At 35.3% G+C, this 12,004-nt stretch overlaps 1 protein-coding gene across 1 annotated transcript in view; it reads right to left on the bottom strand.

Annotated features, from left to right (window-relative positions):
- Positions 1-12,004, bottom strand: part of LOC105841626 (rho-related BTB domain-containing protein 1) — a 30,791-nt gene that overhangs the window by 17,673 nt on the left and 1,114 nt on the right. Inside the window, exons 2-5 of the mRNA XM_038020692.2 lie at positions 9,473-9,681; positions 8,750-8,853; positions 1,253-1,336; positions 104-217 (exon numbers count right to left, since the gene is read on the bottom strand). Coding sequence (XP_037876620.1) covers positions 104-217; positions 1,253-1,336; positions 8,750-8,853; positions 9,473-9,652 — 482 coding nt within the window. The 5' untranslated portion in view covers positions 9,653-9,681. The remainder of the gene's footprint in view (positions 1-103; positions 218-1,252; positions 1,337-8,749; positions 8,854-9,472; positions 9,682-12,004) is intronic.

Genomic DNA, 12,004 nt, shown 5'->3' with positions numbered 1-12,004 from the left:
GAGAATCTTTATGTGGGTGAGAAATAATAATGTTAATTTTAAATGCCCAGCGAAGCGGACGGGTACAGCTAGTATAATTTATTTTAATGCGAATCCCACAAACCTTATGAAAGGGCTCCGGTCCTTGCAGTAGCTAAGGTAATTCTCGTCTCTGTACATGTATCGCAAATCGTTCTTGCAACCGACTAGCAGGATCGGAGTGTTCGGGCAAAAACGTCTGAATAACAAAGATATTCATTTAAATATTCATCAAAAATAGGGTGCATTGAAGCCTTTTTTTATTGCTTAGATGCGTGGACGAGCTCACAGCCTACCTGGTGTTAAGTGGTTACTGGAGCCCATAGACATCTACAACGTAAATGCGCCACCCACCTTGAGATATACGTTCTAAGGTCTCAAGTATAGTTACAACGGCTACCCCACCCTTCAAACCGAAACGCATTACTGCTTCACGGCAGAAATAGGCAGGGTGGTGGTACCTACCCGCGCGGACTCACAAGAGGTCCTACCACCAGCCTTTCGAAACATGGAGAGTCCTGGTACAACTGACTGTCTCGACGATGCAGTAATTAGTGTCCCTGATTGCTAGGTAGTGGGGTGCGATCCCCACGTCAGGAAAACATTCGTGTGAATAGATTTGTTTGCTCTTTTGCTGGGCGCTTTTTTTTCCATCCCGTCCGCGCGGCGGGTGGCGTATATGGGAGTTGAACCTCACTAAAAACTCCTGCGGCTTTGGCTTGAATGTAATGTAATGCAAAAACATCGACTGACTCCTCAGGTCAACGGTCTCTAGAGACTATGGAATATATAATATGTCCGTCTTACATTGGTAAATCACGAACTAGAATCTCACTATAACGACAACTATAAGCCTAGTAAATAAATAACGTTTATTTTGGGCTAGTTAATTTTGCCTTGTCTCTCTTAAGCCCTTTGTAAATACAGAAATAATTATCCGATCCCGCAAAATTATAATTTGCGTAATTACTGGTGATAGGGCGTCTTGTGAGTACGCACGAGTAGGTACCACCACCACCCTGCCTATTTCTGCTGTGAAGCGTAATGCGTTTCGGTTTGAAGGGTGGGGTAGCCGTTGTACTGTTAAAATTAAACCTTAAAACTCTTGTCTCAAGGTGGGTATTTACGTTGCAGATATCTATGGGCTCCCGTAACCACTTAATTAGGAACTAGGTGGGCCGTAAGCTCGTCCACTCATCTAAGCAATAAAAAAAATATATGGAACAACAGATACCTGATTTCTGGATACCACATAGCTCCACAGTTTCTCAACGATATAGGATTCGTTATTGAAAAACACAGCAGGACAACATCGGATCTGTAAAACAATGCTTTTATAATATTAGTTCTGTTTATAAGTTAGTTAAATTATACGGGGTAAGTCAACAACAAAATGAATAAAATAAGTATACGTAACGCTTAAAAAAAACTTATTGTTCAAGTTATGAATGCGTATTACTAATTTATCTTTTTCTTTTTTCCTACGTAAGCTGATAGCCTTGAGAGGCTATTTCAGCGGAACCTTAACTAGTAGTTGAGCTCACAGGGCTCAAACCAGAGTGTTGTTAACACTGACCCTAGCAGAAGCAGTGCTTCGCAGAATCTACCACCGGATCGGAACCGCGACCCACTAAGAAGATCCGGCGAGAAACTCAGTGGGCTGTGTCTATGGGTTAATTGGCTCGTCGAGCCTTTCGTCGCAAGCGACGGAAAATCGGAACACAAGACCGCTTCGTGGCAGAAGTAGGTAGGACACTGGCTCTTATCCGCACGGGAAAATACGCTGTCTTATTCTTCTTCTTGCCTTTATTATGTAAACGGCCGTCTGGTGTAGTGGTAAGTGACACGGTCACTACACAAGGTGGTCGCGGTTTCGAATCCCGCCAAGGGGAGATATTTGTATGATAAATATAAAATGTCTTTTCCAGAGATATGGATGTATATTAAATATATGTATGTGTATAATAAAAATCTTATATTTATTTCCGTTATCTGGTACCTGTAACACAAGTTCTTTACGAACTTAGCACGGGACCAGTTAACGTGGCGTGATTGTTAGTAAATATTGTTTTATGTAGGATAGATCCAGCACATTCTCTAATTATGCAGCAGATCAGAAAGAATCAGAAATTTTGCATGAGTTTTACGACTGGCCCCCTCACGTCAAATCTGCTCAGGTTATATATAAACAGATATTAACTGCAGCGCACCATAGAGATGGAACTTTTTCTATTTGTTCTTTTAATGTTTCTTTCACTTCCGTTCGTTTCTTAATCTATGATTCGCTTTTTAATATTATAAATATGTAAAGAAAAACCTTCATAGTCTAAAACTCTTTAGTTTTATAAAAAGGATTTTTCTTAAATGTCATTCAGTGAAGTTTGACTTTAAGTAAAAAGAAAGTTCAGTTGGTTAATATAATAATTTTATTAAATTAAGGGCTTTAAATGTTGTTTTCTCATTATACACATAACAGAAAACGCAATTAAGTCTTTTATTGTTTATTTATTCTGGAGTACCCAATATCATTATAAAACAACATTTTTTGCAACACCATGAATAAAATGGAAAAATTAAGGTTTGATTTTGCTGTGAAATCAACGGAAGATGGAAAATCAAATGTTATATGCATAACTTCAATTGCTACACCTGATGGACAGATTTTTGGGATACCAACCGAATATCAAAATGCCAACTTTCATGAAGAAATTACAAAAACTTCAAATTATGCAAAGGTAAAAAAATCTTTAAACAAAAGACACCAAACCAGAAAAGTATGGATTACTTTGACAAATGATATGTCAAGAATTTATTTAGACGAGGATCAAAATTTACAATTTGATGATTTTTATTTGGAAGAAATTTCGGAGAGCAATGCTAAGTCTATAATTGACGATTCGAATCAGAACGTTGAAAAATTATTAGAAAAAATGCTTGAAGAAAAAATAAATAAAACGGAAACTCAAAATTTAAACAAAATTTCTAAGGAATTCATCATTGAAAATTTTTCTGGGAGAAATCCAAACGCTTCACAATGGATTAAAGATTTCAATAAGGAATGTGAGCGTTTTAAAATAAAAGAAGACAAAAACAAAATAGAAATTTTAAAATTTTTTTTGGAGTACAGTAGTGTAGATTGGTATAATTGTATGTTAATGAAATTGAATATAGACTCAGAATGGAAAAAATGGGAAGAAAATTTTTGCAGGACATTTGCAAGCAAAGGCTGGTCACCCGTTAAATATGCTCTAGCTTTCAAATATCAAGTTGGATCTTTACTTGACTATGCTTTAAAAAAAGAAAAATTGTTGCTAGAAGTCAGGAAGTCGATTGATACTGGGACACTCATAGACCTGATAGCATTCGGATTACCTAATTATGTTGCTGACAAAATAGATAGGGAAAACATACAGGGAACAGAAGATCTTTATAACGAAATCGGAAGACTAGAACACCTTGTTGGGAAAAATAAATTTGATAATAAATTTGATATTAAATATTCCGATACTTCATATTATTATAGAAAAAATAAAGAAACAAAACCTTGCTTAATATGTTTAAAGAAAAAAAAAGGTAAACGTTACCATCCCGAAGAAAGCTGTTGGTTTAAGGAAAATAATAAAAAAACAGTTGTACGAAACATAAATAATTCTGAATTGGAAATCGAATTAAATGAGAAGAATCCAAAAAACTAGAGGTGCCACCATTAATAAAAGTCAAGTTAATATTAAATGATACTTTAAAAGTATCTGGAATTTATGATTCTGGGTCAAATGTGTCTTTGATCAATGCAAAATTATTGAAAATACAACCCAAAGAAAATTCAGGTGATATAGAAAAAGTTAATTTGAAAACTATTAATGGTGAGAAGAAAACAAAAGGTATTGTAACATTAAAAATAAAAATCTACAATATTGAAGGTTTTATGGATGTATTTATAATAGATAACGTCAACTTTAATTATGATTTTTTAATTGGTTTGGATTGTATAAAAAAATTCAAACTAATACAAACGGAAGAACTAAAAATTAAACAATGCTACAATTCAGAAGAAAATCTGAAAGATAAAAAAAGCTATAATTATTCTTCTACAACTGTCGAAATTCCTAATGTACTAGGTAACAGAAATGAAGGAGGTTTTTCAGAACCTGAAGTATTAAAAAAAGAAATTAATTCTACACACAATGGTGAGATTAACTTTAATGAACACATAAACTCGGAAGGATTTGAAATAGTTGTAAGCCATCTTGATGCCTACCAGCAGTCGGAAATTAATAAATTAATAGAAAAATACAAAGCAGTCTTCGCCAAAGATAAGTATGACGTGGGGACAGTAAAAGATTATGAAGCTCATATTGACTTAATGGTGGATAAGTATTGTTTCAAACGTCCCTACAGATGCACGGTTGAAGATAGAAAAGAAATAGAAACCCAAATATCAACACTATTAAAAAGGAATTTGATCGAGGAGTCTTACAGCCCATTTGCTGCTCCAGTAACTCTGGCATATAAAAAAGAAGATGGGAGAAAATCAAGGCTATGTATAGATTTCAGAGAATTGAACAAAATAATTGTACCCCAATTACAACCATTTCCATTGATAGAGGATTTGATGGTAAAAACTGTAAATTGTAAATATTTTTCAACCCTTGACATAAATTCAGCTTTTTGGTCAATTCCAATGAAAATTCAAGACAGATACAAAACTGCATTTGTTACACAAGAAGGCCATTTTCAATGGACGTGTCTTCCATTTGGAATAAAGACAGCGCCTGCCATTTTCCAAAGAATATTGAGTAACGTAATTAGGAAACATAAACTTTCGAGTTTTGTAGTGAATTTTATAGATGACATTTTAATTTTTTCGAAAACTTTTAAAGAGCATTTAATGCACCTATCAAGACTACTGGAAGCAATACTAACAGAAGGATTTAGACTGAAATTTTCGAAATGCAGTTTTGCAAATAATTCCGCCAAATATTTAGGTCATATAATAGAAAATAATTCTGTTAAACCTCTAAAAGATTACTTAACCGCTGTAAAAAAGTTCCCAGTTCCAGAAACAAGAAAAAATATACGTCAATTCTTAGGAAAAGTAAACTTTTACCACAAATTTGTACCTCATAGTGCAATTATACTAGACCCGTTACACAATCTGTTGCGAAAGGATGTGAAGTTTATCTGGTCTACAGAATGTCAGAAATCATTTGATAAAATAAAAGAACTGCTATGTTCAGAACCAGTTTTAAAGATTTTCGATCCTGAATTACCGATAAATATTTACACGGATGCAAGTATCAAAGGAGTGGGAGCGGTGCTAAAACAAGAAGAAAAAAATTGTATAAGTAAACCTGTTTCTTATTTTTCAAAAAAACTAACAGAGGCCCAAAAGAAAAAGAAGGCAATATATCTAGAATGTCTGGCAATAAAAGAAGCTGTGAAATATTGGCAGCACTTGCTTATGGGAAGAGAATTTATAGTATATTCAGATCATAAACCATTAGAGAATATGAATGTTAGAGCCAGAACTGATGAAGAACTAGGGGATTTGATGTACTATTTATCTCAATATAATTTTGAAATAAAATATTATCCAGGAAAATCGAATCAGGAAGCTGATTGTTTGAGCAGAAATCCTGTTCTAGAGTCTTATGAAAACACTGATGATTTTTTAAGAGTGGTAAATTTAATAAGCCTAAATGACATAAAAAATGATCAGAACACAAATACAGATCTACGAAATGGAAAACATATCTTCGAAAATGGAATATATTACAAGTTAAACAGAAGAAGAAAAAAAATCGTACTTACAGAAGAATTTAGTAAGAATTTCATAAAAGCTGTTCACAACAGCTACTGCCATATAGGGAGATCGCAATTAATAAAAAAAATTACGCCTTTTTACGAGGCCAAAAATATGATCGCAAACATTAAAAATATTTGTGAAAATTGTGAAATTTGTATAAGGAATAAGTCAAGAAGAAAGTCAAGATTTGGATTAATGTCACATTTGGGTCCAGCAACACGTCCATTCGAGATAGTATCTATTGACACAGTTGGAGGTTTTGGAGGGTCACGATCTACAAAAAAATATATGCATCTTTTAGTAGATCATTTTACAAGATATGCATTTATTTTAACATCTAAGAACCAAAGCTCTGGAGATTTTATAAAACTTATACAAAGTGTGACACAAAACTACAATATTGACATAGTATTAACAGACCAATATCCTGGTATAAATTCGAAAGAATTTAAAGATTTTCTAAAAAAGGAAAATACTACAATGGTTTTCACTGTTGTAGATGCACCATTTTCAAATGGGCTTAATGAAAGATTGAATCAAACTTTAGTTAATAAGATTCGATGTAAAATTAATGAAAATAATAAAAAAATAGCATGGACATCGATTGCACAGAAATGTGTGGAAAAATACAATGAAACTGAACACACGGTCACGCGGTTTGCCCCTAAATACCTTTTGGAAGGTAAAAATGTGGATGTTTTACCACTGGAACTAAAAGCAAATGGTACAATTGAAGATCTTGAGAGAGACAGAAAACTAGCTTTTGAGAATACAGTTAAATCTCACAATTATAACAAAAAAGCATTTGATATTAATAGAAAAGAATGTGAACTGAAAGTTGGAGACCAAGTTTATGTAGAAAATGGAAATCGATTAAATAGGAAAAAAATGGATGAATTGAGAATTGGACCCTTCAAAATTCTAAAAAAGATTTCAAATTCAATATATTTAGTTGATATCGGACACAAAAAAATGGAATCGAACCTCTATCACATTACAAAATTATCTCCAGTATCAGTTCCTACATGAACAATTACGCGTAATTGTTTCCCTAAGGGGGGGAGATGTAAAGAAAAACCTTCATAGTCTAAAACTCTTTAGTTTTATAAAAAGGATTTTTCTTAAATGTCATTCAGTGAAGTTTGACATTAAGTAAAAAGAAAGTTCAGTTGGTTAATATAATAATTTTATTAAATTAAGGGCTTTAAATGTTGTTTTCTCATTATACACATAACAGAAAACGCAATTAAGTCTTTTATTGTTTATTTATTCTGGAGTACCCAATATCATTATAAATATTTATACTAAACTTTAGATTTTGAAATAAATACATACTAAAAAGATAAAAATATAAAATTTTCTTTTTTTATTTCTGTATTTTCATAATAATAACAAATACCTAAATCTTTTAAGTGACTTAATAAAATTAGTCTCTCAGTCAATGTCGTTTAGCATATCACGTTATAATTTAACGTATCTAACTCTGATTTACATTTATAGAGCAACTAGCAACCCGCCCTCGCTTCGCTTCGGAAACTGTAATTTATTATTGATTTCTCCACTATTTAATGGATATTATTATACATATAAACCTTCCTCTTCAATCACTTTATCTATTAAAAAAAACCGCACCAAAATCCGTTGCGTACTTTTAAAGATTTAAGCATACATAGGGACAGACGGATATAGGGACAGAGAAAGCGACTTTGTTTTATACTATTTAGTGATTACGTATCATCAAAATAATCACAGAGCATAAACAATAAATGTACAGACGTCCAAGGCTTAATCGATATTCCCTACAGATCTAAAAGACCAGTTGTGACCGGCTTGCGTCGCGCCAGTCACGGTCTGATCTTCCAGCTCATTGGCATTGATTAAATCAACCAGCGGATATCAGTAAGTAGGGCTCAAAATACGTCGCATCTATTTTCTTCATAGAAATAGAAACATCAACAGAAAATTCCTGACTCCAGACCTTACCTATTAATCCTTACGCACCATTATCGAATAAAAATACTGTGACATAGGAAAGGACCACACGCATATCAACAAGTTATTATATTCCTTGCATAATTAACTGCAGAACGAGGACTATGGCATCTATGGCCCTTAAATAGCTTACAGAAGAGAATATTTACAAGAATCAATATAGAATACTCGTTTTTTATTACATGAATAGATGAATGACGTCACGACTCTGGTGTTGATTGATTAGCGAAGAACGAAAGCATCACAGCGTGGATGTTGCCATCTACCTTCTTCTACGTGAAGTCGAAGTCTCCAACCTAACGCCCAAAGACGCCAATTCACCACTAAATGCCGATAAGCCACTGCAGTACCCTAATATAAGCAGCGGACGGTGTCACCTATATTCCGATGAATCGCTCAATCGATTTTATGTCACAAAGGAGAATAAAATAACTAAATAGAAATATGGGTACTATATACGGTCTGGTGTAGTGGTAAGTGACATGGTCACTACACAAGGGGTACTGAAGGGGTCGCGGGTTCTAATCCCGCTAAAGGAAGATATTTGTATGATAAATATAAATGTATTTTCCAGGGTTATGGATGTATATTAAATATATGTACGTGTATAATAAAAATCTTACATTTATTTCCGTTATCTGGTACCTGTAACACAAGTTCTTTACGAACTTAGCACGGGACCAGTTAACGTGGCGTGATTGTTATTAAATATTTATTTATTTATTTATATACCATTCATATTACTTTAAATGGTGGGAAACGACCTCTAGGACTCTATGGAGTGGAATAATTACTAGGCCCTCACAAATGGGAATGCTACCGATTAATTACCTTGAAGCGAATAAATTGCGCAAGGATGGTCACCCCGGCGGACATGTGCGGGAAATTAGAAGAGACCAGGATTTTTTTATGTGACCAATGATTGAGTCATACCTTCCATACGCAAATCTCCTGTCCTTTTCGTGATCGCCGAATGTGTCCCACAAACGCAACGACACGTTCACTCCGTCGACCATTTCCCAGGATCTTTCTAATACCTGACGAATACATATTTTGAGGTACTCTGCCTAGTTTTTAGTTATCAAGGATTCTAAATACAATTCTAGATTACACAATGAAAGCATTGGTTAATACGGATCGACTATCGCTCTTACGAATTGAAGGCTGTTGATTGCTGTTAATTGGCCTCACGCAGTGTACTCATGAATTAGCTCTGTGAAATCGTTTGACATGATTCCGTTATCTAATTTTTACCATCGCATCACCCCCCATCAGAACACAATTAATCATACTACGAGGAATCGATGCGTTTTCCCAAAGTTCTTCTTCAGAGATAATTCTTGCCAAGTACCCTCTGTCTGAAAGAGCTCTTCTCAAACTCTCTTATCCGAACGCTGGAACACGTCTTGTTCGAACGAGGTTTGAAAGATAGTGTCAAGCCGCGGGAGGCAGCATCCAAAGGTGACTGAAACCACTTAATCCGTACTCTCTACTGCGATTTAAGACATTATGAAAATGAGTCTCTTAGTCTCTTTTGCCAATGGCAATAAAAATAGAGATCTTTATTTTTACTGTTTTCTAAAACCTTATTACGACAAGACAAAAGTCACTGATAGGGATTTAAATAAAATCTGCTCGTCTCTGATTCATACTCACGTCCTTGTAAATCCTGTACTGGTCAATGGCCCACACGGTAGGGACATGAGTGGTCATTAACTGCGACAGTGAAACGTGTTTGTTGCAAGCCCTGGCGCATATTAAGCGCGTCTTCCCCACGGCCGTGTCTCCGACCACCACGCATTTCACCAGTTCTTGATGCGGTTGCTCGTTGTCCATGTTCTTGGTCCGCAGACTTTTAACCAGATCTACCGGACGAAAGACGAGCGACTTGTATATTTGCTCATACAAGATATCTAGATAATTCTGAACAAATACGATTTTTATTTATACAATTTAAATTCAAATAAAATGTTCTACTCCGTGATCCCAGTCCATATCTTTTTTTCTATTTTTTTTATATGAATTAGATATTACTGGGGGCCCAGAGGCCTTTCTAGTTTCACTAGGAGATGTGTGCGAGCAAGGGCTCAGCCAAGAAGACTGGAATTTGCTAACAGCTACCCGAGCGCCTCCGAAGGAGACCTAACAACTCAAAAGCAGCTGAATCTACTACCGGATAGGAATCGCGACCCGTTGAGAAGATCCGGCGACTTAGAGGGCTGATGTTTAGGTTAGGTTGCACGTCGACCTCTTTGCCGAGTTCGACGAGTACGGTTACCGGAGTCTTTGCTCCTAGTGTTAGAGCTAAAGGCGTCTAATGCAACGGTTATTGGATCTGATGGATCCGTAAGGACGTGTCTAGTGCACCCAGTTCATAACGTCTACACCCCTTGCGCTATTATTTGGGGTACGTGTAAGCGTCCGCCAGTGACTACAGTAGATTCAAAACTAGTGCCATACATAATTAATTGCAGTTTGCACGCTTGAAATAATAAGTTCTGAGACTCAATAGTGCGGCATATCGGCTCTATGTTGCTTTGTTTTGTGGCATAGGTAATCAAAATACATTCCACCACTATTGAACAACAAAATCGGACAATGACATGTAAATCCGTCCAGTTTCGCGATACCCTTTTATCTATAGAATTTAATAGGTTTATGTCTATTATCTATGGTAGAAGTAAAGTGTCATAAAAAATGATAGTACCATAAAAAATTTTGACGTACGACCTATAAGTGACAACAATGATTTATGTACGTCAAAGTGACATTTTTTCGCGTGCTTTGTAAGCGATAGCGTTATGCTTTCAAAAGCTGTTCTGTTTTGATTTTCTTTGATTTGTTTAGTAGAACACAGAAGAAGACTTAAAGCAAACTTCTGAAATATGCCACAAATATGTAAATAGGAATGATCGTCAATAGAAAATACATAATTAAATCGGTTCGATAGATCTTGTATGGAATACGCTAAACAAAAAAACCGAATAGTATCGAAGTTCGATTGAATTGCTTTGTTTTCGAACCAAACCTATATAAAGCTTCAATTTTAGCTTCAGCCTTAGAATACATAATCCACAAAAGCGTAACGAATTCTTTCTTGGGATAAAAAGCCTGAATTCCTAAAACATATTACAGATAAAATTTAATATCGACATAATCATCGATATTATTATCATATTATTACCGATAGATTCAGTCTCCCGCATTATAACCTAAAAGCAGTCCAAAGTTGATTTTACGTATTTATCAACTTTTTTTTTTTATTGCTTAGATGGGTATAAGAGGTCACAGTCCACCTGGTGTTAAGTGGTTACTGGAGCCCATAGACATCTACAACGTAAATGCGCCACCCACCTTGAGATATAAGTTCTAAGGTCTCTCAGTATAGCTACGACTACCCCACGCTTCAAACCCAAATGCATTACTGCTTCACGGCAGAAATAGTCAGGGTGGTGGTATCCACCCGTGTGGACTAATTACGCAAAAATCATGACTAAAAAATCATGAATCAATAAAGTATTTTGGGTGACTTTGATGTGTTTCGTGTGACTTGTCACGTGCAGCTTAACAATGAACTGAGTGTCATAGGCAAGCCACTCCCTTCAACTGGATTTAATTATTTTTTCCCCTTCCTGTACGCTGATAGCTTAAGGAGCTATTCCGGCTACACGCGGACGCAATTTATTGGTGGTAGCACCTCTTGTGAGTCCGCGCGGGTGGGTACTACCACCCTGCCTATTTCTGCCGTGAAAGCAGTAATGCGTTTCGGTTTGAAGGGTGGGGCAGCCGTTGTAAACTATACTTGAGACCTTAGAACTTATATCTCGAGGTGGGTGGCGCATTTACGTTGAAGATGTCTGTGGGCTCCAGTAACCACTTAATACCAGGTGGGCTGTGAGCTCGTCCATCCACCTAAGCAATAAAAATAAAAATAAAAAACGGAAGGATAATTATGTGTATTAATAATGTACGTATTTATCAGTGAGATTAATCAATAATGTAAAAATATTGCAGCTTACAAAGAGCCAATCGTGAATCAAACAAATGAATAAAGTAAATAGTAAATATAATATTTAACTAAGTGGGTAACAAAAATTTGTTTAAAAATATCATTTAATAAAAAAAAAGATGTGTGGTGTCGTGGGACACCGGATAGAAACGAAGTTTCTTATTATAAAAATATTAATT

The sequence above is a fragment of the Bombyx mori genome, chromosome 26 (genome assembly GCF_030269925.1).
Source record: "Bombyx mori chromosome 26, ASM3026992v2".
NCBI classification, from domain to species: Eukaryota; Metazoa; Arthropoda; class Insecta; order Lepidoptera; family Bombycidae; genus Bombyx; species Bombyx mori.
This window is presented reverse-complemented; position numbering and strand designations above follow the sequence as displayed.